This window comes from Hippopotamus amphibius, chromosome 4 (genome assembly GCF_030028045.1).
Source record: "Hippopotamus amphibius kiboko isolate mHipAmp2 chromosome 4, mHipAmp2.hap2, whole genome shotgun sequence".
Lineage (NCBI taxonomy): Eukaryota > Metazoa > Chordata > Mammalia > Artiodactyla > Hippopotamidae > Hippopotamus > Hippopotamus amphibius.
The window spans coordinates 151379799-151406347 of NC_080189.1; the positions used below are offsets into that span (position 1 = coordinate 151379799).

The 26549-nt window shown below is 55.8% G+C and overlaps 2 protein-coding genes across 13 annotated transcripts in view; one reads left to right on the forward strand and one right to left on the reverse strand.

The window, feature by feature from the left end:
• The window catches only part of PLEKHG3 (pleckstrin homology and RhoGEF domain containing G3), a 48432-nt gene extending 37350 nt beyond the window's left edge, over window positions 1-11082 (forward strand). For 6 of the 12 annotated variants that reach the window (XM_057733730.1, XM_057733725.1, XM_057733724.1 and 3 more), the window contains 2 exons: window positions 634-2044; window positions 2463-11081. In XM_057733730.1, coding sequence (XP_057589713.1) covers window positions 634-2044; window positions 2463-3238 — 2187 coding nt within the window. In that variant the 3' untranslated portion in view covers window positions 3239-11081. Of the gene's footprint in view, window positions 1-633; window positions 2045-2462 lie in introns of all 12 variants that reach the window. The other 6 variants (XM_057733719.1, XM_057733727.1, XM_057733721.1 and 3 more) reach the window with 5 other exon arrangements.
• The window catches only part of SPTB (spectrin beta, erythrocytic), a 62259-nt gene continuing 44009 nt past the window's right edge, over window positions 8300-26549 (reverse strand). The window contains exons 27-35 of the mRNA XM_057733717.1: window positions 25700-25838; window positions 25136-25220; window positions 24245-24441; window positions 23892-23941; window positions 23337-23415; window positions 13435-13694; window positions 9326-9499; window positions 8615-8657; window positions 8300-8467 (exon numbers count right to left, since the gene is read on the reverse strand). Coding sequence (XP_057589700.1) covers window positions 8300-8467; window positions 8615-8657; window positions 9326-9499; window positions 13435-13694; window positions 23337-23415; window positions 23892-23941; window positions 24245-24441; window positions 25136-25220; window positions 25700-25838 — 1195 coding nt within the window. The remainder of the gene's footprint in view (window positions 8468-8614; window positions 8658-9325; window positions 9500-13434; window positions 13695-23336; window positions 23416-23891; window positions 23942-24244; window positions 24442-25135; window positions 25221-25699; window positions 25839-26549) is intronic.

The window sequence follows — 26549 nt, forward strand, 5'->3', positions numbered from 1 at the left end:
TGGAATCAGGTCTGATGCCTCGGACTATAGAGTGTTATCTTGTGTTCTCCCTAAAGACCGCTCTGGAAAGCCACCTGTGCTGGCCGGTTTCATGATTCAAATGACCTTCACAGTGGGCAAGAGGGAGTTGCCAACTTTGCTTCCCTCCTTGCCATCTGCTGGGCACGTGCAGAGTTGTGTCCGGTGGGGAGGCTGGCTGGTGGGAGCCACACGCCCATCTTTACCCTCTGACAAGCCCCAGGTGGGGGTCCTCTAGGGCGTGAGGGCGCTGCCTCCCGTCAGGCGGGGGAGCCCTGGTGCCGTGGCCCTGACCTCAGGTTGTGTGTTCCACCTTGTCCCTGCACCTCCCAGGCAGGCTGCCACTGAGAGGTGCCACCACTCTCCTCCATCTGCGTTTCCTAGAATCCTCCTTGGGTTTGAGGATGTGGGCCCAGCACCCCAGCTGCAGGGTGACTGAGGGACATCCTCCCCCTGAGGCCCCGCGGCCCCGCTCGAGTCGCGCTCCTCCTGATTGCCCGCAGTCCTAAACCACAGCCCCTCTCACTAGGCTTTGAGCAGGCCGTGCTGTCCCCACGTCCCCCGGATCGCAGGAAGGAGGTTTTTGGCTCATATGAGCTCTTTGTGCTGCCCCAGGTTGAGCCAGACACTGAGTCTGGGACAGAGCAGGAGGTGTTTGCTGCCATGGAAGGTCCCAGCACCGAGGAGACGCCCTCAGACACAGAGGCTCCGGAAGTCCTGGAAATGCAGCTTGACACCCACCAGCTGCTGCTGGGACCGGACCCCCCGGGTGACGTGGTGGACTTCATGGTGGTCGAGAGCACCGAGGACCCAAAGGCCCTGAGCAGTGAGGAGGAGGAGGAGGAGATGGGGGCCGCCCACGAGCCCGAGAGCCTCCTGCCTCCCTCCGTGCTGGACCAGGCCAGCGTCATCGCCGAGCGGTTCGTCAGCAGCTTCTCCCGGCGGAGCAGCCTGGCGCTGGAGGACGGCAAGTCCAGTGGCTTTGGGAGCCCGCGGCTGACCAGCCGGAGCAGCAGTGTGGTCAGCCTAGAGGACGGCGAGAAGGGCCCGGCCTCGCACGGCAGCACCACAGACTCCCTGGGCGCTCAGCTCCCTCCAGAAGTGGACATCCGTGTGACAGTGGCCGCAGAGAGTGAACCTTCTGTCAACGGGACGGAGCCCCCAAGCCCAGGCTGCCCAGCGGAGCCAGACAGGTCTTCCTGCACGAAGGAATCAAAGCTTTCTTCCCGAGACCGGCTGTTGTTGGAAAAAATCAAGAGCTACTACGAAAATGCAGAGCACCACGACGCAGGCTTTAGTGTCCGGCGCCGGGAGAGCCTCTCCTTCATCCCCAAGGGGCTGGTGAGAAACTCAGTCTCCAGAATCAACAGCCTTCCCAGGCCAGACCCGGGGCCAGCGGCTCCGCTGGGGCATAAGAGACAGGTGGGCTCGCGGGCAGCCTCGTGGGCCCTCTTGGACCACCCAAGACCAGCGGACCAGCCAAGACCAGGCCAGGCTGGAGCTGGGGACCCAGCTCCTATCACAGATGCTGAGTTCCGCCCGTCTTCGGAAATTGTGAAGCTCTGGGAGGAGATGGAGTCTCCCAAGGGGAGCCCTCAGAAGGGGCCAGGCCAAGGCCAGGCCAATGGCTTTGACCTGCATGAGCCCCTCTTCATCCTGGAGGAGCACGAGCTGGGGGCCATCACCGAGGAGTCGGCTGCTGCCTCGCCAGAGAGCGCCTCCCCCACCGAGCCGACCAGCCCGGCCCACCTGGCCCGGGAGCTGAAGGAGCTGGTGAAGGAGCTGAATAGCGGCGCTCAGGGGGAGCTGGTGACCCCCCTGCACCCCCGCATCCTGCAGCTCTCCCACGTGATGGACAGCCACATGAGCGAGCACGTCAAGAGCAAGGTCTACCATCTGGCTCGCCAGTACAGCCTCCGGATCAAGAGCAAGTCGGTGACAGCCAGGCTGCCACTGCAGTGGGAGAAGGTGGCTCCCACCGTCCCCCACCTGCAGGAGGAGACTGGCGTGCCGTCGGGTGGCAGAGGTACGGCAGGGGTGGGGAGGGGGCCCCTTCCTGCAAGCCTGGGGTGGAAGCCTCTTTTAGGAGCCAGTTGGATTCTGGGAAAGTGACCCCTAAACTCAGAACGTCTACCACGAAGAGGGCTGCGGGAAGCCCCAGAGCTGGTCTAACGCCCAAGGCCAGCCTCCTCCTGTGGAGCAGAGGGCATGTGGCCACGAGCCTCTCTTTGCCAGGAGAGTGGAAGCTCTTGTCTCTTCCTTTGATTCCTGACCCCCTGTCCCCCACCTTTTCTTCATTCTTCCCATTTCCCTTTGATAAGGGGGCTGTGGATGGTGAATGCGATTCTCTCCCATCACACCCAAAACCCCAGCAACCAGCCTTGCCTGGGAGGGGAGTGGAAGCCAGTTCAGAGCCCTCATGTCCTCTCACTCCTCCTGCGCAGGGATTCAGGCAGCTCGCTGTCTCCTCACAGGTAAGAGGAAGCCGGTGCTCTCTCTCTTCAACCATGAGCAGTCCCCGGTCCAGGAGCACAGCCCGCCCAAGCCCAACTCTGCCAGGGAGACATCGCCACGGCGTTTCTCCTTCAGCCCCTCAGCCACCAGCCCGAGGACCACCTCACCTGGGGCCTGGCATGTCCCCCGAAGCCCCCTCAGCCCCTTCGACACTGAGACCTTCAACTGGCCCGATGTCCGAGAGCTCTGCTCCAAATACGCCTCCCAGAACCAGGCGCCCCAGGCCAAGGGCAGCCGGCCCTGCAACCTGCCCGTCAACCGGAGCCGCTCTCTGCCAGAGAACATGATGGAGCCGCCGCCGCCGCCGCCGCCGTCGGGCAGGGTGGGCCGCTGCTGCAGCCTGAACGCCAGGAGGGCCCCAGCGGGCCCGGAGGCCGCCCAGCCCCAGTCTGGCGGGGGGTCGCCCCCAAGTGTGCCCGTCAGAGGGGAGGCCCTGTACATCACCGCAGACCTCACACTAGAGGACAACCGGCGGATGGTTGTCATGGAGAAGGGGCCCCTGCTGGGTCCCGACGCGGGACTGGAGGCGGCCAGCGGGCAGGGACCGAGCTCAGCGGCAGCCCAGGCAGGGCAAGGCCAGGAGTTCCAGGAGCGTGCAGAGTATCGGCCTAAGGAAGAGGGTCCCAGGGACCCGGCGGACCCAAGCCAGCAGGGCAGAGTCAGGAGCCTGAGGCAGAAATTCCAGGCCTTGAACTCTGAGTCGTGAGGGAGGGAGCAGCCGTGCTGGGGGACGGGGAGGAGCCGTGGCGTCCTCGCCCGCAGCCTGGGCTCTCCCTGCTCCCCCGAGCCCCACCCGGGGCCCTCAGAAAGGCCGCCCCTGGGAGATGGCCCTGGGGCACCTGGAAGGGTCTTCACCTGCCCTGAACGCGCCGGTGACTTGCCACAGGCCCAGACGAGCCCCCTTGCCCTCTGAGGCCGGTGCGGCCACTTGCCTTGTATGTAGTTCCTCTCTAGTACGAAGCCAGCTATTTAAGCTCCTCTCTTCCCAGGGAGAGCGAGCCCTGCTCAGGCTCCCAGCGCTGCCTGGCCACGGCCAGACCAGGCGCCCACCCAGGGGACGCACGGGAAGGTGGCCTGGGGAGGCCTTGCCCCTTAACCGTGCCTTTTCATAGGACCCCGGCAGGAACGAGCCCATAATTTATTGCTTCCCATCCTGTGGTATGTTCGTGTGCTCACGCGCGTGTGTGAGTGTGTCCTGTTGTTGATTCCCCTCCTGGGGAGAATGTCGTGGACTCTGTTCAGGTACTTTTGTAGGTTGTCTTGCTGGCCCTGTGGTTGTCGCTAATGTACACAAGTGTCATTATTTGCCAATGGTGTAATAACCACTGCTGACCCACCGACCTGTGTGTGGCCTCCTTACTGGGGTCTGGCTGGGTTGCGGGGAGTCGGGTGTGCCCAGGGCTGTCTCAGGGGAGGCGGGACGTGGGCCCGTGGCCTCTGCACGCACTCATCTGCAGCCGTGCTCACGAAGCCCACGTCCCCAGGTGCTGGCGGGGGAGGCTGGGGCAGCAGGATGTGTGGCGGCGGACTTGTTCTGCTGCTTTCGCTCCCACGGGCTTCTGTCTGCCCTCAGCCTGGCGTCCTGTCTGGGGCATAGTCAGAGGGCGCCATGCCAGCCTTTCGCTCCTCCCCCAGTGCCAGAGTCGGGCTGCAAGGGGCGGGGTAGGGGTGGAACATTTTTCTAACAGGCAGCTATTTCCACGTCTGGTGCCTTTTATTCTTTCCTCCCTTCCTAGTTCCGAGGAGACACCCTAGGGGGCAGTGATTCTCGACCTGGCGCCTAGAAGCACCTTGCGTGGCTGGCAATATTGGGTGAGGGCACAGGTGCATTTTTTTTCTGGGATGGAGCCTCATTCTTCATCTTGTTCTCAAAAGTGTCCGATTCGAAAGGGGTTGTGGGATGCTTCCCTATTTCTAACCGGCTTTTCTGCCCCTTCTTGGTGGACCAGCCTTGTTTTGCCCTGTTTCTTCTGGCTGGGGCCTGGGAGGAGTGGGTCTGCGGGGCCGGGTGGTAGAGCTGTCTTGCAGGTCTTCTGACCTAGGAGGACGGACTCAGCCTGAATCTAATGAGGTCAAGGGACTATCAGAGGCAAGTGGAGGCCTTTCCAGGGCAGAAGCCGAGCAGGGCTGGCCCATGTTCTACCAGCTGCCCGGAATGGTCTGTGGCCACTTGCATGGTGGCTGAGGAGAGAACTGGCTGCCACCAGGCAAGTGTGTGATTCTGACAAGTGGCCACACACGGGAGTGAGAGTCAGGAGACCCTGCCCTGCGTTTTAACTGGCCGGGTCACCTAAACTCTTGCTTTTCCCTCCTCTATAAGCTGAAGGAGATGGATGAGTTGTTGATTCTCAGACTCTCTGCAAGGGGTGAGGCCTGGGGAGTCGTAGCAAACACCTCCCCCAGGTGATCCTCACACAGCCCACTAGGTTATACCTGGGAACCCTGGATCAGCTCTGGTTCTTACTGGCTGCCCGCCGGACTCATCAGGGGAGGGAACTTTTTGAAAAATGCCAATGGCTGGGCTTCATCCACCCAGACCAATTGAAACTGTCCCTCTGGAGGTGAACCCCGGGCGTGTGGGTTCTGACATTTAGATCTCTGTCCTGAGCTCCAGGGGGAAAGGCCTGCAGCAGGCCCCCCACAGGGCAGAATGCATGAATAGGCGAACCTTTCTCACGGTCTCACGTGAAGCACAGAACTTGGGTGCTGGCAGAGCTGTTCCCATAAGACTCCAGGGACAAGCCAGAGCCTGGCTTGTCCTGTCGTACCTCTGTCTCCACGGTGGTCCTGTGTTCACAGATGCTGCCTTGCTCACTCAACCAGTGCTCTGTGGTCCAGTTCAAAGGGTAATAAGCCAGTCACATAAGAAAGGGAATATGGAGCGTTATTGATTTATTAGAAAAACTAGTAAATGGGTGTTCTCTGGTTGGTGGAAGCACGTTTGAGCAGGTGGAGGACAAGGCCCAGCCGGCCCCAGGGCCGGCCCCAGCTTGCATGGTCTGTGCCCGACAGGGCTGCAGGCCTCTGCAGCCGCCTCCTCCCTTGCATCCTCCCTGAGCTTGCTTGTCCAAGGGGCCGAGCCACGGGGTCCACTGGATCTCTGCCCCCTCCCACTGAAGGGAGGCGGGAGATCCAGGGCCAACCTTGGGGACTCTCTTTGCCCTCCGATAGGCAGGAAAGAGGAGTGGGGTGGAGGGGAAGCCGAGCCTCCCCCAGACCTCCTGTGTGGGTGCTGGTGGGGGAGGAAGCCCGAGGACCCTCCTTACCTCCCTCGGCCATAGTCAGTTGAGGCCAGGGGACAAAGGGGAAGGAGAGCGGGAAGGAGGACCACCTGACCATGCCCAGAAGGAGCTTCCTCTAAACTGCCCTGGGGAGGAAGCCTGGTATGCTGGTGTGGACTGGAGCTGTTTGGGGATACTGTTAAAGAAAAGACTGCAAAGTAGAAAATGTAAGGAGGGAAAAAAGAAACCTTGCCAGGGCACCAGGAGCCCCCATGGGGCACAGAGTCCCAAAGCTGGGTGTCTGCAGTTTCAGTCCCGTCAGCTGAGGGTCTTGGGGCCTGTGAGATGTGGGGGAGGGGTGCGTGGGGAGCTGGCAGTGGATGGTGGGTCACATGCAGCCGGCCGCTGCCCTTGCCCAGTCCGGGGACCCAGGGGTGGTGAAATCCTGGCTTTTCCTTGAGGCCCTTTCATTCTTGGGACTTTGAAGCTGCTTGCTGAAATTCCTCATTTCAGGTGCTGCTTTGGCACATGTGGAGGGGAGAGGGTGGCCCCTAGTCTCTTGGCTCCCTAAAGACTGGCCCATGGGGACAACTGAGGGAGATTCTTGCCACCATCTGCACTTCAGCAAGGAACACGCTGTCTGCCCTGGAGCAGGACATGACCTCAGATGCACCAGGGGCCTTCTTTATGGCCAGGTAGGTGTCATCACCTCACTGCCTCCTGCCTTGGCTTCCCTAGGTGTAGAAAGAGGCTGGTGAGTGGTATAGATTAGGTTCCCTGTGGGTGCACAGAGGACCGTAGGGTTAGGTGCACAGAGGCCAGATGAAGACCCTGGCTCCAGAAGTGGGACCATATGTCAGGCTCCATCCGAGAACTCCCTCCTGTGGTTCTTGTCTGCTGAAACTGCCTTCCCTTGACGTGGTATTGATCTTGAGCACTCAGGGCTCCTGGGAAGGCCTCATAACTCCAGAGGCCCATGCCTGTGGTTTCTCCCTGAGCCTCGCCCACTTCTGGGGGATCATCTCAGTGTGTTTAAGGCTCCTTCCCATGGGGAAGGTGATGGAAACAGCCACTGCAGGCCCCAGGGACCTTTCTGGTCTGCCCAGGGGAAACACCTGCTGCCCGCAACTTAACCCCTCTTTTGGACCTAACCCCAGTTAAGATGCTGGGCTGGAACTGTATTGCTTTCAGAGTGGCAGAGAAAATCCCTGTGGAACTAGTGGTCTCTTCCCTCCAGAAGCCTGACCGTAGCAGCTTGGGGAAGGCTATCTGTGGAGATAGAAGTTACAGGGCCCCTTTTGGCTGTGCTCAGGATTGTAGGCTGGATACCCATGTGGCCCCCTGACGCGAGGCCAGGACCTTCAGGAGGAGCTAAGCAAGGGTACCTGCCACACCTTAATGGCTGTGGCCCCAGCATTTGTGCCAGCCATTCAGGGTTGTTCCATGGGTCGTAATACCCAGGTGTGACCACATCTGCCACCCCAAGGTGACAGGTGATGAACTTTGCTGTCGGTCCAGCCAGCCCCCTTAGATGGGGCCAGCTGCAGACAGGACACATAGGGTATTTGGCTTTGGGATGCTCTGCTCCAGGCACTGGGGAGTCCATCTTGTATCTGGGTACCTGCACTGTCTCCCTCAGGGGTCCTGGGTCTGAGTGGGATAGTGCTGGTTTGGCAGCTACTGGGGGTGCGGGGGGACCCCAGAGTGGAGGGGCAGCACCTCAGGCAGTGTGGAGACCTACCTGACTCCTTCCGGCCTGAGCCCTAAACTCTTAACTGTAGTCTTAAAAGAGGGCCGGCCTGAGCGCTTCCTGGTCCTCCTTAGCGCTGCCTGGGGTGGCAGCAAGGGGTGCTGGAGGCAGTGGGAGCCCCTTTGCCCTTGGGACCCATCGACCTAGGAGGGTGCCCCCCTCTTTTTGTGGGAGGAGGAGCGAGGAGGGGACGCGGTGGCCCCTGAGGGGAGAGTCCCTGTTCTGAGGAGGCCGTCGTGTCCTCTGAGACCCCAGCAGCCCCTAGCCCAGAGCCACCAGAAGTCTCCTTCCTCATGCCCTGAGGGGCAGGCTGGGCATTTGCAGTGTCCTCGTCCCTCTCCCTTTCCCTGGCTGCCACCGAGCGGGAGGTGACCCCAAGAAAGACCTGTTTTGGGCGTGGGCAGCGTCTGAGGAACCCCATCAGCCTCCTCCAGCTTGTGGGGGAGTGGGGCGGGAGGGGATGGGGAGAGGAGGGCGTGGGCCTCGAAAACCGTTTCCTGCCCCCAGACCCGGAGGCCTCAGGGCCGCTGGAGCTGGGAGCCCCGTCCCTGGCGCTCGCGGCGCGCGGGGCGCCGGGGCTGCGGGCGGAGGGCGCGGAGGCGGGCGTGGGCCGGGCGGGCGAAGGCAGCTATTGCAGGGCAGCGGGGCCCGGGGCCCGGCCGGCGACTCGGAGCAGGCAGGCGGCAGGCAGCGGCGGCCGGGCCGTGGGCAGGACGAAGACCCAGCCGAGGCGGGAGGCGCTCGGCCCCGCATGTCCCCACGCGCTGGCTTCTTCACCCGCGGGGTGCCCGAGAGGCTACTTCTTTTTGGGGAAGAAACTGAATCTCTTCTCCTTGTCTTTCTTGCCGAGGCTGGCGTCGGGGCCGGTGATGGAGGGAAGGGGCAGGCTCTGTGCCTTGACGCGGATGCTCTGGGACTCGTTGATGGCGCTGCTCACCCCTTGCAGCCAGGACAGCATCTCCTCCTGCAGGGTGGGAGGGTCAGGGCCCCGCAAAGGATGGGGTGCCTCTAGGACAACAGCTTCTGAGGGAGCCTTGAGGTCAAGTGGCATGGGTCCCTTCCACCTGCCCCTTTGTTGGTGGGGGTCTGGGCTGGGCAGCCCTGCACTTACCTCATCCTTGCCGTGGAAGAGCCACTCACTGCCGTTGCTCAGCCTAGGAGGACAAAGGGTTTCCTGCGTGCCACCTCTGGATCTGGTCCCCCCAGCCCCCTGAGCTTTCCCATGACCAGAACCCTGTCAGGCAGCTCGGCACCTTCTGAGAGAGGTAAAAAATCAGGACCACCAGCCTCCCTGATTTGAAAAATCCCTGAGGGGCAACTCAGGCCAGAAGCTGGTCCCACACAGTGGGCCCCTGTCTAGCCACTTATACCAAATCAAGCACCAGGGACACAGTGGTTAGGAATCCGCCTGCCGATGCAGGGGACACAGGTTCGATCCCTGGGCCAGGAGGATTCCACATGCCCAGGAGCAACTAAGCCCGTGTGCCACAATTACTGACCCTGTGCCTCTAGAGCCCACGAGCCACAACTACTGTGCATGCGTGCCACAACTACTGAAGCTGGCACACCTAGAGCCCATGCTCCACAACAAGAGAAGCCACCACAATGAGAAGCCAGGGCCCCACAATGAATAGCAGCCCCCTCTCACTGCAACTAGAGAAAGCTCACGGACAGCAACGAAGTCCCCCCTTAAAAAAAATTAAATTAAAAAAAAAGAAATACCCAAAACAAAGGGTAAGTAAAAAAAAAAAAATCATAAAAAGTAAATTATTTTTTTTTAAAAAGGCACCAGGGAAGGGGCAGTGGACAGGCGGGGCCTCACCTCAGCTTGAAGACGTGCTTCTTCTTCTTGTAGTTGGCAGCGATCTCACAGATGGCGTGTCTCAGAGCCAGAGGCTCCTCCCCATGGTAGGGCACCCCCAGGGCCAGGTTCTTGGCATCCTTGTAGAAAGTCAGCTCACTGTTCCTGAGCACACAGTACAGGTTGTTCCAGGACCTGTGAAGGTACAGATCGGCAGGTCACCTGCAGTCCTGATAGAGCATCTCTATAATCACTTCCTATATAGCTTTACCATTTTTCTTAATTACACCAATTTTACCCTGATCAATAGGAACACATTTTACGGTTAAAACAATTGCAAATACAAATCATGTGCATGTAATTCCACTACCAGAAGTTAACTGTTGTTAACATTTTATGTATTTCCTTCTAGTCTTTTTACTATTTACATAATAGCTAAAATTGGATTATATTACATATTCAATTTTATGTCCTACTTTTAAGTTTAACACTATATCATGAGTATTTCCCCATCCTCAAATATTTGAATCCTCAAGTATTTCTTGAAAATAATTTTGAATAGCTATATGGTATCCTATCATATATAAATAATCCCTTTATTGGTGGACCTTTTAATACTGGAAATTTTATCCACAATTTAAATAGCAATATGATAAACATCCTTATGCTTTCATCTTTGCCTGTAACTCTGATCTTACCTTGAGATATATTTCTAGAAGTAGAATCATTGAGTCTAAGACCAACAGTGTAAACAACTTTTCAAAGCCTTTCACCACAGCCACCAGCATATTTGAGTCTCACTATAGAACTATACCGTGACCAGAGCAGGGTTTTGTTTTGGTGGTAGTGATATTTTGTTTTGTTGATGATATATGCCTGGTATACTGTACTAGCACTCTTTAAAGAAATGTATTTGTGCAAATCAAGGCTCATCTCAACTGGAATGTTTGGTGAGAACAGCAAGCTCGTGAGCTCATGTGTGGGCTCACCTGAGCTCCTTCCCTGACAAATGGGGAACATGCTGCCCTTTCACAGTAACGAGTGCTGAGAAACATTAAGCTTTTCTTCCTCCTCTTCCTCCCTTCCGCCTCCCTCTCTTTTGAGGACAGAAAGGTGGAAAACTAGCAGGGCATGCAGGGAGGAAGGACTGGAAGGTCAGAGAGAGATCCTGACCCGTACACAGCTGACTGCAGAGCCATTGCACGAAGCCCAGATCTCTGACTCCAGCTCAGGGATCTTTCCTCTGGCCCTCACCACCTTCTCTGAGCTCGTAGCCCAAGTAAGGCCATTGCTAAGGAGGAGCTGTTCTTGGAGTAAATGGACTAGTGATTGAACCTCTCTGAGACTGTTTCCCCGTCTGAAAAGGAAAAGCTCAATATCACAGGGTGGTTGTAAGGCTATTATCAGTCCTAACATAATGCCTGGCACATAGTAGGTACTTTATAAATGCTAGTTTCCCCTTTCCTGCAGACTCTCCATATAACCAATAAACGTCTTCTGGGTGGTTGGGCCCCCCAAATTCATTTTTGGAATTTGAAATAGCTTCAGCATGTCCCCCAGGCCAGGCTCTCTCTGTATGCTGCCAGTTGGCCCTGGAAATGTGGCTGGCTTCAACCTTTTTTTTTTTTTTTTTTAAAGAAATTTTATTGAGATATAATTGACATACAATAAAATGCATAAAGTGTACAATTTGAAATTTATTTTCTTATTAGTAATGTATATATGGCAATCCCAATCTCCCAGTTCATCCCACCCCACCCCCCCCTCCTTCCCCCCTTGGTGTCCACATGTTTGTTCTCTACATCTGTGTCTCTATTTCTGTCTTGCAAACCGGTTGATCTGTACTATTTTTCTATATTCCACACATATGTATGAATATACAATATTTGTTTTTCTGTTTCTCACTTACTTCACTCTGTTTGACAGTCTCTAGGTCCATCCATGTCTCTGCAAATATCCCAACTTTGTTCCTTTTTGTGGCTGAGTAATATTCCATTGTACCACATCTTTATCCATTAATCTGTTGATGGACATTTAGGTTGCTTCTATGACCTGGCTATTATAAATAGTGCTGCAATGAACATTGGGGTGCATGTGTCATTTTGAATTATGGTTTTCTCTGGGTATATGCCCAGCAGTGGGATTGCTGGGTCATATGGTAACTCTATTTTTAGTTTTTCAAGGAACCTCCATACTGTTCTCCATAGTGGCTGTATCAATTTACATTCCCAACAGTGCAAGAGGGTTCCCTTTTCTCCACACCCTCTCCAGCATTTATTGTTTGAAGATTTTCTGATGATGCCCATTCTAACCAGTGTGAGGTGATACCTCATCGTAGTTTTGATTTGCATTTCTCTAATAATTAGTGGTGTTGAGCAGCTTTTCATGTGCCTCTTGGCCATCTGTAGGTCTTCTTTGGAGAAATGCCTATTTAGGTCTTCTGCCCATTTTTGGATTGGATTGTTTGTTTTGTGGATATTGAGCTGCATGAACTGTTTACATATTTTGTCAATTAATCCTTTGTTGATTCATTTGCAAATATTTTCTCCCACTCTGAGAGTTGTCTTTTCATCTTGTTTATAGTTTCCTTTGTTGTGCAAAAGCTTTTAAGTTTCATAAGGTCCCACTTATTTTTGTTATTTCCATTACTCTAGGAGGTGGGTCAAAAAAGATCTTGCTATGATTTATGACAAAGAGTGTTCTTCTTATGTTTTCCTCTAGGAGTTTTATAGTGTCTGGCCTTACATTTAGGTCTTTAATCCATTCTGAGTATTTTTTTGTGTAGGGTGTTATGGAGTGTTCTAATTTCATTCTTTTCCATGTAGCTGTCCAGTTTTCCCAGCACCACTTATTGAAGAGGCTGTCTTTTCTCCATTGTATAACCTTGCCTCCTTTGTCATAGATTAGCTGACCATAGTCTCTGGGCTTTCTATCCTGTTCCATTGATCTATATTTCTGTTTTTGTGCCAGTACCATATTGTCTTGAGTACTGTAGCTTTGTAGTATAGTCTGAAGTCAGGGAGTCTAATTCCTCCAGCTCCATTTTTTTCCCTCAAGATTGCTTTGGCTATTCAGGGTCTTTTGTGTCACCATACAAATTTTAGGGTTTTTTGTTCTAGTTCTGTAAAAAATGCCATTGGTAATTTGATAGGGATTTCACTGAATCTGTAGATTGCTTTGAGCAGTATAGTCATTTCCACAATGTTGATTCTTCCAATCCAAGAACATGGTATATCTCTCCATATGTTTGTGTCGTCTTTGATTTCTTTCATCAGTATCTTATAGTTTTCTGAGTACAGGTCTTTTACCTCCTTGGTTAGGTTTATTCCTATGCATTTTATTCTTTGGTTGCAGTGGTGAATGGGATTGTTTCCTAAATTTCTCTTTCTGATCTTTCATTGTTAGTGTATAGAAATGCAAGAGATTTCTGTGTGTTAATTTTGTATTCTGCAACTTTACCAAATTCATTGATTAGCTCAGGTAGTGGCTTCAACCTCTTGATGCTACCCTGTTTCTCTAGGACCCTGGACTGCTACCTGAAGGCAGAGGCCTCCAGAGCCTTTGAGTTGAGGCATCCCTGGGTAGTCCACACCCAAAGACATGACAGCCTCAGGGTCAGGAAAGCACACAGCTTCTGAATGATTTCCTCGGGGTCATATAGTTGCTAGGAGAGACCTCCAGAAGACATTTAGTCAACTCTTTCTCCTCTCCTATTTTATAGCTGGGGAAACTGGGGCCCAGATTGGGTAAAAAAGTGGGACTTGGTCAAAGATGTGTTGTTAGTGCTAAGACCTACCTGGTACCCTGCTCTGGGATAATAATAACGCCTAGTGTTCACCAAGTTCCTGCTCTGCGCCAGGCATGGCATCTGCACTGAAGAGGCAGGTTGCCCCCATCATCTTCAATTTATAAGTGAGAGGCTAAGTAACTTGCATAAGGTCACAGGATTTGAACTCAAGACTACAGCTGAAGACAGGCTTTTCCCATCATGCCAAGTAGCCACCGGGCTGGCCCAGAGGGTGCCCAGGAGCTCTCAGACTAGAAGCAGAGGGCACCCTCGCCCATGTTGCTCTGTTGAAGTCCCTGGGAGCTGCCCACCCCTCCTACCCCACGGCCCCTCCCCCACACACCTGTTGGATGCCTTCTTGTTGGGCCCCTCCAGGTCGTGCTTGCGGCCCAGGTAGCCCTCCATCTGCACGCTGTGCCCGTGGTCCCGCTGGGCTGGCAGCATCGTAGGCTCTTCACCCTCGCTCATGGGCGTGTCCAGGACCTTAAAGAGGGGCTCTGTGGTGGGCCTCTCATCTGCGCTGGATTTCTCCTCCTGCCCGTCCTCGTGCGGCCCTGACGGCGGCGGCGGCTGCAGGTCCTGGGGCCACTGCCTCTCTTCCCCCTGCTCAGGGGCATATGGGAGAAGCACACCTTGCTGGGGGTTCCGACCCAGAGGTGGCTGCTCTCGGCAGAGCTGGGAAGTCAGCAGGCTCCACCTGAGTCCGGTTCTCGTTCCTGTGCCCTTCCGGGCCCACCCCGGCTCTCCCTCAGCCTGCTGCGGGTTTCCACCTGGCCTGCTTCCCTAGACTCTGCCCACGTCTCTGGCTCCATTCCCACTCTCCCTCTCTCCAATCTAACATGGCAACAGAAGGTTCTTCGAGTGAGCGGAGGGGGCTGGTCCCGGGGGTTTCTGATGCTGCTTGCAGCCCAGCTCCAGGCACCACCCCCGCTGTCAGCCAGATACTCCAACTCCGACTGACTTATACGTGGGCTCTGGCAAAACTTCAAATGAAGAAAGAGTTCTGCTGCTAAGACAGGATAAAAAAACATTTGTCCTAGGATGTTTTATGGGAACTCTTCTGTTACCTTCTCCTGTGTCTAAAACCCCAAAGCTACGTCTCCCCAGGCCCTAAGTCTCCCCCACCACCTGCTAAAGGGAGACCCAGACCCTCACGGCTCATGGTGCAGGACCGTGACCTGCCCCCTGGGTCCTGCCCCTGTCATTTGGTGGGGGGATTTGTTGAAGTAGGGCAGGAGTTCCTAACCCTGGCTGCCTTTTACAACCACCTTGGGAGCTTTAACAAAATATGCCAGGACCCATCCTCAAGATGCTGTTAACTGGCCCAGAGTGGGGTCAGCACACTGGAATTTCTTAATAAGCTTCTCATACCCTCTAATGTGCTGCAGGGGTGGCGAATCACCACCTAAGGAGTCACCGCCCCAGGGAAAGTCTGTGGCTTTTACCTCCCTGCTTTTCCACCTCCTCGTGGAGGGCAGGATCCTCCCAGCCCCTGCCCAAGGCAGGTGAGGGGCCACATGCTGTATGTCAGGTGCCCATGAGAAGGGGAAGAAGACCTCTTATTCCCCAGCTGGGTACCTCATTTTGCAGAGGCCTTGCTGATCTGCCCGTGTGCTGCTGCAGCAGGAGAGAGGGCAGGACAGGTTGGGGCTTCCAGGTGCAGCTCAAGAATGCCGGCTGGGGCAAGAATGGGTGGGTCTCCTATGTGCCCAGCACCAAGGAAGGCACCCCTAGCTTGAGACATCTGGTCAGAACCCTGTCTCAAAGGCCTGACTGCTGGAGACCTTACAGCACCAGGTGGGGTGGGTCCTGTAGGTCCCCAAGCAGGTGGTGTCTGCACACCTGAATGACCAAGGGCATCGACAGCCCAGGAAGACCACAGCCGCCCCAGGCAGTAAAGAGACACTGCCCTCTTTCCTACTTCCTGTCCCAACTGAAGATGGAGGCCAGGAGAGTGTTGGGCTGGAGCCAGGAAAGAGCAGACCCTGTGCTCCCCACTGTGGGTCCTTCAGATCTTGGGTAAGCCCAAAATAGAGAAATGGAGAATGAGAGAATATGGGCACCATATCGGACCTTGGATTAAAGCTTCAAACTGAAAGAGACTGGTTGGACTTTTTTAACCGCTAAAAGTGACCAAGGTCTGCCCTGAGCTGGCACTAAGGAACAGGAAGCGGAGGCTCAACGGAGATGTTTGACGGCAGTGGTTGGAAGAAAGGTAAAGCTGGTCATGTTTGTATCACATCAGATTAGGACTGTTCAATAAACAGTTATGTTGGGATTCCCTAAGATCTCATTTAAAGAAACGATAATATGGCTGGAAAAGTTTGAAAACCACTACGCTAACTTAACACCTTCAATCTATGAGAAAACCTATGCTCAGAGAGGTTAAGTGACTTACCCAAGGCCATACAGCTAATAGATAAGAGGCAGTTAAGAGCATGCACTCCAGAACTGGACAGGCCTGAGTGTTTATCACATCTTTAGTGCTCTCACCTGTCTTAGAGCCCCTTGAGAGTTGAGGCTGGGCCACACCCATCTTTATGCATCTTGCAGTATTTACATCTTTGAGTGTCGGCAATGAGCCAGAATTGGCCACAAGGATCTGGAGGCCCTAAAGCCCTGCCTGCATTATCCTCCAGCAGGGAGGTAGGGCAGGAGTGGCAGGGTTGGGTCTGGGAGCCTGGGTGGGGTCTTTCTGTGGACCCAATTAGGCCAACCCTCTGACTTGGGCATAAAGATTGGGGAGGTAGTAAAGCCTTTCATCCTCTCTCTCTCCAGCTGGCTGTGCTGCTCCTCCTGGTGATGGGCCAGGCCCTCCTGCGCCTCCCTGGGGCTCAGGGAAGATGCTGTGGCAGGTGCTGGCTGGAAAGCCCACTAGACCCTCACAGCCATGTTTGCCCCTCTCGCCCAGACTCTCCCCTCCTTGGACTGATTTTAGTAGAGGCCTGTGTGCCCACATTTTCTTCCTATACTTTCATTTCCATGCTCTTTCCTTTCCAGAACTCTCCTCTGAAAATAAAGGTGGATTTTCCCAGGACTGCCTCTCAATCTCACATTTCTTCTGTTTCCTCCTAATGCCAGGGAATGCCTGACCCACTTTCCCTAGCAGGGACAGCCAGAGGCCATGGCCAGTGTGATCAAAAGTTAAATGGCCAGTGCATGGGTTGGCTTTGGAAAATGGGGGTTTTCCAATGTGTGCAAAGAGTTCTGCTGTTCTCTTGACTGTTCATGTGGAGACAATTTAAAACACACCCTCTACCCTGAAGGCCAAGGCCTGAGGAGAAGGAACCAAGAATGAGGGTGGGAGGTGGAAGGTCTGGTGGCAGCTGCTCCTCCCAGGCCTGGGGCTGGCAGGGCTTCTCTCCCTCCTGGGCTGGGGGAGGGGAACGCATGGTTTGGGCAAAAGGGCCCTCCTTTTATAGGCCCCAGGGGTAAACATGCTTCAGTGCCATCTTCTAAGAGAGCTGGGGTGGGGGCAGTTCTCCTGCTGCCCCAGGCACCATACCACGCTCTGACATAGACTCTGCCTTGCCCGACAGGCAGAGGGATCTGTGGAGAGCAGAGCACCAGGATGGGATGCGGCTGTAGGAACAGGCAGGTTCTGCCAAAAGGCCCTGGATAGCTGAGATGCCCTAAGACTCCCTTCTATCCTCCGTGATATAGGGCAGAAATCCTGCTGCTTTAGCCCTTGGGTCATCAGGAAGATGCAGAGATTACACCTACACTGCTGAGGTGTAACCTGGCCTAGAGCCATCATCCAGAGGAGCTGGAGGACACTCTCAATGAAAGAGGATCCAGCTACTTGGAAGAAATTCAGGTTGGGGCAGCTGGAGAGCTTGGACCATAAGTGGGAGTGACAGGAGGGAGAATGGCCCAGGGACTGGGTCTGGAATAAGCACGGAGCTTCTGTTCTCTGGTTTGGGGGTCTGGGGGACAGCTGGGTGGGTGTGGCGCACCTGAGGTAGGTGTGCACCCTGGCTGCTGGGATCACGACGTCAGAGGAGGGTAGGGGGTGGGCAACATTGGCTGCGGGGGGGAACATCAGGGGAGGGAAGGGCACAGACAGGAGAGCCTTTTAGGACCTCACAGGACTGTAGTGAAACAGGGAGAGGCCTGAGCCCCTGATGGGCAGGGGATGGCCACCTCAGAGTCTTTGCAGAGCTTGACCTTTTAGGGTCCTGCCTTGTTAGGAAACTGACTTGGGTGGGGGGAAGCAGGCAGATGTCTCCTCCCCAAAGGAGGTGCAAGAAGATGAAGGGAAGCGGGGCAGGATGAGTACATTTCTTACCTGGACTAAAGGTGTTGAAGGTGTATATCCAGCCCAAGCCAGCAGGTGGCGCAGGGGGACAGCACACAAACAACTAACCAGCTCCAGGGAGAAAAATAACCTGGGTGGGGTGTGACCACAGCGTCTTTGGGAGGTTGTAGAAGATGCTCAGTGAGCCCAGGTACACCAATAAACAAAGAAACACAAGTGAGCTTCTCTCTGAAGGAAATGCTGAAAAGTGAGAACCAGGGCAGGAGGATGCACCCCAGAGACTGACTTTAGCCATACAATGGTCTTACCTGCCTACCTCACTGCAAGGACTGAGCCTAGAGTGTATATGTAGGGGGTCCCCAGGGAGGGGCACTCCAGGAAGATTGGTTTGGGAGGATGTTGGCAATGGATGTCAGAATTCCTATGGAGGCTGTTTCTCTTAAGAGATGAAGCACTGCTGTGAAGGATGGAGAAAAAAATGAAGGGAAAAATGAAGACAATCACCTACTAGGTGTTCTACCTACATTCTCCTTTTCTGTCCTCACACTATTTCTACGATGCAGGTATCACTACCCCTGTTTTACAGATGAGGGAAACTGAGGGTCAGGGAGAATGAGTAACTTGCCCACAGTGAGGGGAAGGTTGCGGATGAAAATCTGTCCGGTCCCAAACCCTGTGCTCTTCTTACTAAACCCTGCTGCAAGAGAAGAGGGTGGTACTATTGCTCCGGAGAAAAGAGCCTGTCCGACGGGGTTCATGGTCTAAAGGGGATGAGTCTGGCTTACATAAGACACGTGGCTGATTGGCGGAGGCAGCGTGGTTGTGTCACAGCCGCCCTGGGAAGGGCCAGGAGATGGTCTTGAGGTTAAACAAGACCTACTGTTGAATGCCTTAGGCAACCAGATAGCCCTGTGAGATGGTGGCGTGGGGGAAGCTGGCCACTTCTGCAGCCAAGAACTTTTTCCCTCCTCTGGTGTCTGAGGTCTGGGCTCTCGTCCTCTGGGTGAGAAGGTTGTCAGCAGACAGGTTGGGAAGGCTGTTCAGAAGACAGTTGTTTGCAAGAGAAGGGAAAGAGATGGTCTGCTGAGTTGAGAGCAGCCAAAGAGATGAAGAGATGGGAACTCAGGGTGAGCAGAGACAAATGCCTAAAGGGAGCACGGAGAAGCTGTCGCTGAGAAAGAGTGTGGGAGGAGCAGAGGCTGGAGAAGTGAGGGTCCCCCAGCTTGGTGGCAGGGATGGCGAGGAGCTCTCATGACCAATGGGATGGCAGCAGGGGGGCTCAGCACTGTGCCCCAGGGGCCAGCTGTCTGTCTACGACGACCACTGGGAACCAGGGAAGACAACGGGACGGGACACAGAGCAGAAGGCCACCAGGTCAAGGGAGGGGAAAGGAGAGGGGGGTGTGCAGGGTCGCCTCGGACAGGGAGGGGAGTCCGGATCCACGGCCATCCCGGGGGGAGAGAACGAGGCTTCCTCAGGAGCCGTCTTCGCCATTCCCACCACCAGCGTGGGCTCTTCGAGTCCCTGCCCTGGAGGAGCTGGCAGCTGCTTGATGCCTTAGTGACTCTGAGCCAGCCACTCGGAGAGACTAAAAAGGGAAGACCCTGACTCCCCCATCCAGATCTGACACCCCATGGTCACGCTGGCAGCTTCAAACCCCACTTCTGAGATGCCTTCAATGTTAACTCAGTTCCTATCATGGGTCTATCAGTATCTGGGATGCTCTGAAACACAGATTGGAAGATGAACTCAGGAGTTGCCTTTGAGCAGAGGGGCCAGGAAGATCACATCCGACCACAGCACAGAGCGCTGGGCACACGCAGCAGCAGACAGATGTCCAGAAAGAGCCTAGAGCCAGTTCCTCCGGGGAGCCTGGAGCACCAGGGCGCAGCGCCAGACTGTAGGCAGACACAGCCCTGCCATGCTGATTCAGGCATCCTGGGGAGACAGACACACCCAGGTTCATGGGAAAACTGACGTTCTTTCCAGGCTGGGTCTGCTCATTACGAACAAACACACCATTTGCCTTCACTGAAAAATGCCTGAACCAGCAGCTCGGTTCAGCCTCACAGGGGGAGGGGAGAGAGGCTGGGGAAAGCTTGCTCAGGCAAGAAGAAACACAGCTGCTGCCTCCACACCCACATCCCTTCCCTCCAAGGACGTCAGAGCCCGGCCTCTGGCCGCTGATTAAAGCTCTAAGCTGCCTGCCGGGGAGGCTGCTGCTGGGCGGGGGCGTGGGAGGAGTTGCGAAGGGGGTGACAGCCGCTGGAGCCAGCCAGGCACTGGCGGAAAGGTGACCTGCTGCAACCCAGTGCCCGCTCAGCCCTGAGGCACCAGCCCTCACCTCCGCAAGTGGTGGTTGACTTCCCTGAAACCACATCTACCCCTAAGCCTCTGAAAGGGAGAGGCGAGGGACCTGGGAGTCTGGGCTCCTCCTGTTCATCCCTAACGAGATGCCCAGTTCTCTCTCAGGGGAGCCAGCTGCAGGCAGTCTTGGAAGGTCACGGGAAGAGTGACGTCTGTGAGCTGCCTTGAGTAAGAGCGTTTTCCCTGACAGCCTGATGGAGGTCTCATCACGAGAGGCACCCAGGCAGTTGCTTTCCAGAGGAGCCTCTCCCCGGAATCCCTGTGCCACACAGGAATGCAGCCTTGAGGCTTGAAGGTAGTAGATGGGGCACGACTGCTCCAAACAGTCAATCCCAAAGGCAGACTCCTTCTTGTTGTCACAGCCCCTGGGAGCAGCAAGCCCTCTCAGGGGTATCACTCTCATGGTCACAGCAGCCCCACTGGGAGAGTTCCTAGAGCAGGCCCTGCTTCCCACCCGGGGCCAGGAAACAGGCACAGTGCACAGACGAGGTTCCAGAGCGGTCGGCTGGGGGCCCTGAAGCCTGGGTCGGCTCGGATCCTCTGCAATACCATTTCCTCCCCATGAAATCAACCTCAGCGTCTCAACAAGCAGCATCGCACCACAAATGCCACACTGAGGATTCTAAGGCTCCCAGAATCTAGACGATGAGGACTCTTAGCAGGACCCTCAAGCCCTCCCCAGAGCCACACCCAGGATGAAGGGGAGACACGTGAAGGGGAGGGAGTGGCAGGGGAAGGGGAAGGCTCAGCCTGGTGCCAGGCCGCCCTCTGGTACCCCGGGACCCCCTTCAGGGCACTGGGCTTGGCAGGAGCAGAGGTCCGACCCTGCCTTCCTCTCTTCCCCAAACAGACACAAAGGAAACACCCTAGCCCTTTGCCACCTCCTCCCCATCTCCAGCCTCACACTCGCTGGCAGCGGACCACCAAACCAGGTGTCTCAGAGCTGAGAACAAGATGAAAGCGGAGGAACCCATCTCTCTCAACCCTCCCTTTATTTAGGTATGTTTTCCACATACAGGAATGTTCTGGACTTTCTGTAATCCCGCAGAGAGAGCTTTGTAAGGGCAAGGAGACCCAGGAGGATTAGGGGGTTTGTCTAAAATCGTGCATGAAGTTTCTATAAGTAAGGACTAGAACCCAATGTCTTGACTTGCACTCTGGGAATTCTGCCACTTGTGAAACCTTGTTCCTTCTGCTTGGCCTCACGCACTCTTACACACTTACCTGTATAGTGGATTTTTTTTTTCCTGTTTTTCTTTTTATTAGGACATGCTCTAATGTAGACAGGTGAGAGGTGACGGAGCCAAGGGATGTGCTCAAGGAAAAGCTGTGTGGAATGGTACCCCAGTCCCTGCATGTGTGTACGTGTGTACGTGCACACACCTGGGAAGGGGAGGACCAGGCAGGGCTGGCAGGGTGGCCACCGTGTGCTGTGCAGCGGTCCAGACGGGGGTTCAGGTGCCTGGTCCACTCCCGTCCACTCCCCCAAGCAGGAAGCCGGCATGCACTAGTGATGGGTTTCATGTGAAGCCACAGCGCACAGATCTATCCTATAGGACACTGACACCAGACCACACACAGCACGGATCTATCCTACAGGGCACCGACACCAGACCACACACGGGACAGCAGGAGAGCCACCGGACCCAGGCCAACCCCAGCGAGAAGGCTCAGCGGACAGCCAGCCTTCCTGGGAGAGGCCTGTGGTTCCTAGAAAGGTTTTGAAACGTGCATGGGACCCATTCTCTCTTTTCATATCAGAGGCCAATGGGGTATCCCACCCTCCCTTGGAGTTCCGTGGAACCTCATGAGAACTCAGCAGAGGGCTTGTAAAGGAGAAGCAGCAGGAAATCTGTTTCCATGAGGCCTCGGGCCTGGTGTTCATTTGATTCGCCATCGGGTTTCTTCCGGGTAACGGGCACAGGCCAGTTTCCCCATCTGGTGGGGTGGCTGGCTCTCTGGGAAGGGTCTCAGATGTGGCTCTCTCCCTCCTTCCAGAGAGATACTCAGGTCCAAGCAGGTTTTATTCCCCCAAATCCAGCGACATTCAGGTGTTGAATGCAGGCAGCTCTGATGCACAAGGAATTACACGGCACAGGTGCACACGACACAAATGATGGACGGACTGCTCAGGCGGCCACAAAGGAACCCGCAGACCCAGGACACCACCACACGCAGACACACAGGGACGCACAGCCGAAGCGCAGGTGGCAGGGACAGTCCCAGCCCCGGTGTCCACAATCTGTGCCAGCCCCCAGAGTTCTCTCCTTCCAGTGGGGGCTGTCTCTGAGCAAAGGGGGGCAGGGCCAAGTCCACCAGAGACCCCCCCACACGCGACGATGGGATCTTCAGAGGGAACTCCTGGGAGAGACCCTCCAGCGGGAGCCCAGGAATGCCCTCTGCTGGACATGAAGGGCTGGTGCAGCTCAGAAAGGGAGGCCTCTGGCCTGGCTGGAGGCGGCAGAGGGAGCTCAGAGTGTGTGCGTGTGTGCGCGTGCGCGTGTGTGTGTGTGTGTGTGTGTGTGTGTGTGTGTGTGTGTGTCTGCCTCAGAAGTGTGGGAAGGGCTGAAATCTAGATCTGACGGGGCTCTGCACAGGAAATGCTCCGTGTTATGCATTTTTCTGGGGATGCTTGTGTACCAGAGATTTCCACCAAGAGCTCCTACAGGTTCAGATAAGCTCACCTGGGCACCTGGAGACAGGGGGCACATGCAGTGGTAAAGCCATGCCAGGCACATGCTGGGTTCTTGCTTTCTTCCCAGTCAGCTGCTCCCAGGACATTTCCCCAAAACCTGGATCGCAGCCTCCCAGACTCCCTACAGAGACCTGCTGGGCCCTTTCAGCTAAAGGACCTATTCCTGGCAAGGTCCTGAAGCCATCTGTCCAGACCTCTGGCAGCCGGAGTGTTTGGATCCCTCCCCCCCCTCCCTCACGCATCCTCCTTTCCTACAAGTGGGAGGCCTGTGACCCAGAAGCCCTGGGGCTCTCCCTCACTCCTGCAGGGCTCGCTCAAGTCTGTTCTTGCCTCAGAACCAGCTCTATCTCTACCTCACTGACCCAGGAAGGTGCAAAGGGGGCGGGGGCACTGCTCAGGAGGAAGGAGTCTGCTGGAGGGTGGGTGTGCCCACTTCACTGCCCTAAAAGCCATGGCTGCGGCAGGAAGACCAAACGGTCCATTTGTGAGCGTGAGTGTGTGTGTGTGTGTGTGTGTGTGTGTGTGTGTAGACGGTACTGAGTTAAGGATAGTATTAGAGGGAAAATGGGTAAAAGAACAGTGTATAAAAAAAAGAAAAGGATCACCTCTGCCTATATACACTGTCCCCCCCTGATGTAGATGCTGATGTGTTTATATAATAAAATTTATTAAACCAGGTAAAACCAAACTAAGAGAGTCATATCAGTGGGCTGGCATGTCCGTTTCTCCTTGGTTGAAGGGAGGAGGGGAATTATTCTAGGAATTGAGAAAAGCTAAGTAAAAAAGGAAGGCCGATGGAAGGAGTCTGGGGGTGAGGGCAGCGTGTGCCCATCCTGGCCTCCTGTTCCGGCTGAGCCTACTCGGGGTGGGGGGGCTCTGGCAGCAACGACTCCCAGGAGCTAGACAAGTGGGACAGGGAACTGACCGGCGATGTTCTCTCGGTGGCTGCTCGGTGGGGACCTCGGGGAGCCTCCCCTGCCGTCTCGCCTTCCTCCTCTCGAGGCCTACGGAAGACACCGTCCTGCTTCAGAAACAAGCACCTCTCGGAGGCCAGAGCCTACCTCCAAGCCCTGGTTTCCCACCTCCTCCCCAGAGAACACAAGCCACGTCTGCAGCCTGGCAGACGCTCCGCAGAGAGCTGCTCGTCTGCCTCCACCTGAAAAGCTAAGACAGGTGCTTCAGAAACAGCATGGTTCCACGCAGCACAGTCCCCGGGACACGCGTTCCGTCGGTTCCCAGAGCGGGAGGGCGATGGTGCAGCAGCCGCGGCCCTCCACCCATTTTCTTCCCGCACGCGGCCTTCAGGCCACCCAGGATTTAGGGGAAATGAAAGCTCTTCTCTGTCTTTAAGCTCCAGCCACTCTGGATTTCTCTGGATGGTCAAAGCATCCTGGGGCCTGTTTCTGATCAGAAGCACCCTCTTCCTCCCTCCCCTCCCACCTCTCAGCAAGTGCTCCAGCCAAGTCCTCCCTGCACTCACCCAGTCTCATCCTTGGTTCTCTCCGGGGTCTGGCGTTCTTTGAGCTCAAGCTAGAGGAAGAAAAGGCCGGGGGGGGTCAGAGCAGCCGCAGAGGGGAGCCTGCTCTCAGACAACCTTCCTCGAAAGAGGCTCCCTGTACCCGACACACCTTGTGTTTGTTCCTTTTGGAATTCTCCCCTTTGTCTTTTGTGTTCAAAAGTCAGTACTTTCTCCCACTCCTATGTCCTCCCCACTCTCCCTCTTTGCTCAGCCTTTTACACGGTCTGCAGGTCCCCCAATAACAGCCTAAGAGTTCTTGACTTAAGGAACCCCCCAAGGCATGGCTGCCCACTGCCCCAAGCCTCCCGGCTCACCGTGGTGGGCTTCTCCAGGGCAGCAAAGCGGTCTTCCCACACGGCTGTGGATTTCTCAAAAGCCTCATGCCTCTTGATGAGCTTCTCCACACTGTCCACTGTGTGCCCAAAGTCCCGGCTGGCCAGGTAGGGCTCCTGGGCGATCAGCCACGCTTCAGCCACCGAGGCGTCTCGAGAGAACTGGCACACTTCCAGCCCTGCCACGGACAACCAGGCCCGGGGGTCTGTGAGCACCCAGCAGGCTGCTCCTGCCGGCACCCTGGGGCCGCTCACAGATACACGCGGAGCTGGTGGGCGGGCCGAGGCCCACACAGGTGTCCCTGAACCGCCTGGACACCCTGCTGCCCGAGGCTACTCCATCCCTGTGCTGGGTCCTTACCTCATCTCCACTGATAGTAATATTTTAAAAACACAGTAATCAGAACAAACTCTATTTTGGAAACAAAATGGTTTCGACGTCGCCCTTTGAGAACAGTCGTCTGCCCTGAATGCTCCCTTCCCAGCCCGACTGTCTCACTCACACAGTCGTGCACAAGCGGCTGTGGGAGAGTCTACATCTTCGTGGCCCGTGGCTCCTACCCGAGTGGTGGGATTTCCCCACCACTCCTGTTTCCAGCTGCGGAGAACAGAGCTCTTTCTGTGCCCCGCATGCCTCAGATCAAACACCTGGGATGCCCTAGAGCCTCACCCTGACCCCTGGAGAGGCCGCAGCTCTACGGGGACACCAGCCTGGCAGGAGGCGGGGGGCAGGTGGGGCAGAGGGCAGACAGGGGTCAGATGCTGGCAGGTCAGAGATGGGCTTCAGCGGCGGGGAAAATCCACCGCGTTGTGACATCACCCCTCCCTGCACCCCCCGGCCCCCAGGTTCCCCGGCTCCCAGGCTGCACTCACACATGTGGAGCCGCTCCTCGTGGGCCTTCCACTTCTCCTCCATCTCCTTCCTCCTGGACACTACCTGCTGCAGTTTCTCCCTGATCTGCAGGGAGGAAGGGAAGATGGCTCAGGCTTTGGTAACACTTCCCCTGTCTAAGGTGGTGTGCGGAGGGGCCCTGCAAAGCCTGTAGGGCTTGGTCACACAGACCTGGCTTCAAGTCTTGGCCCTGCCACTTGCCTGCTGTGTGGCCTTGGGTAAGTTACTTAACTTCTCTGAAGTGAACACGTGCCTCACTCAGGAAGCGGGTGCCGCCAACCCCAAAGCACACACACACGTGCGAGGGTTAGGTGGGTGGGTGATGAACCCACTCTCTCTATGAAGCAGCCAGTTCCCTGAATGGGTCTGATGGAGCTGTAATCCCCGGGCCTGCACACAGCCCCAGTCCTCCCCGGGGTGAAGGAAAGATGAACCTCCTCGGAGAAACCACGGCCCACAGGTTCCCTCCCAGGAAACTGTCTGGCCCAGCAGGAGTGGAGGCGAGAACAGGAGAGGGCCCGTCTCTGTCCCGCTGTCCCCCCCACCTCGTCGGAGGCTTCGTGCTGCCGCTGCAGCAGGGACTCGCCGAGCTCCAGGCAGGCAGTGAAGTTCTTGCTCCGGGTTTCCATCTCCGCCAAGATGCCCTCGTGATACTTCATGAGCAGTTCCACCGAGGAGACATCCCTGGGGTGTGGGGGGCAGGGCAGGGGTGGGAGTTTGGTGCAAAAGCAAACTCTGGGTGACTCTGGCCCATCTGACATCAAGTCCCAATCAGAGGGGGGCCCCTACCTGCCTGGGAGTCAGACCCCACTCTCTCCTCTCTCTCCGGACAACCGGGAAGTCCTCTGCCAGCTGCCCAGCCCCAGCAGGGACACTGATGCCCTAGTGTCCTCCCTTGGTCAGTGGTCAGGACACGGATGGGGGTGCAGTGACCACAAAAAAAAATCCCAGGAATGTTAAATTTGGCAATAAAAAAGGAACGAGGTACTGATACACGCCACACGGAAGAACCTTGGAAAGCTTGTGCTAAGTGAGAGAAGCCAGTCACAAAGGACCCCATGTTATAGGATTTCACTCGTATGAAAAGTCTACGAGAGGCAAATTTAGAGACAGAAAGCAGACCAGTGGTTGCCAGGAGCTGGGAAGAGAGAGGAGTGGGGGTGATCACTGCTGAGGGTACAGGGTTTCCTTCTGGGGTGATGAAAATATGCTAAACCTACGTCATGGTGACGGTTGCACAGCTGTGACTATGCAAGACACACACTGAATGGTTCACTTTATATGGCTGAATGGTATGGTAGGTGAACTATAGCTCAGTGATGAAGTTAAATATAAAGCTTGGCCACCAGGCCAGGCACCCTAAGGGCAGAGGGACAGAGATGGGCACTAAGTGTG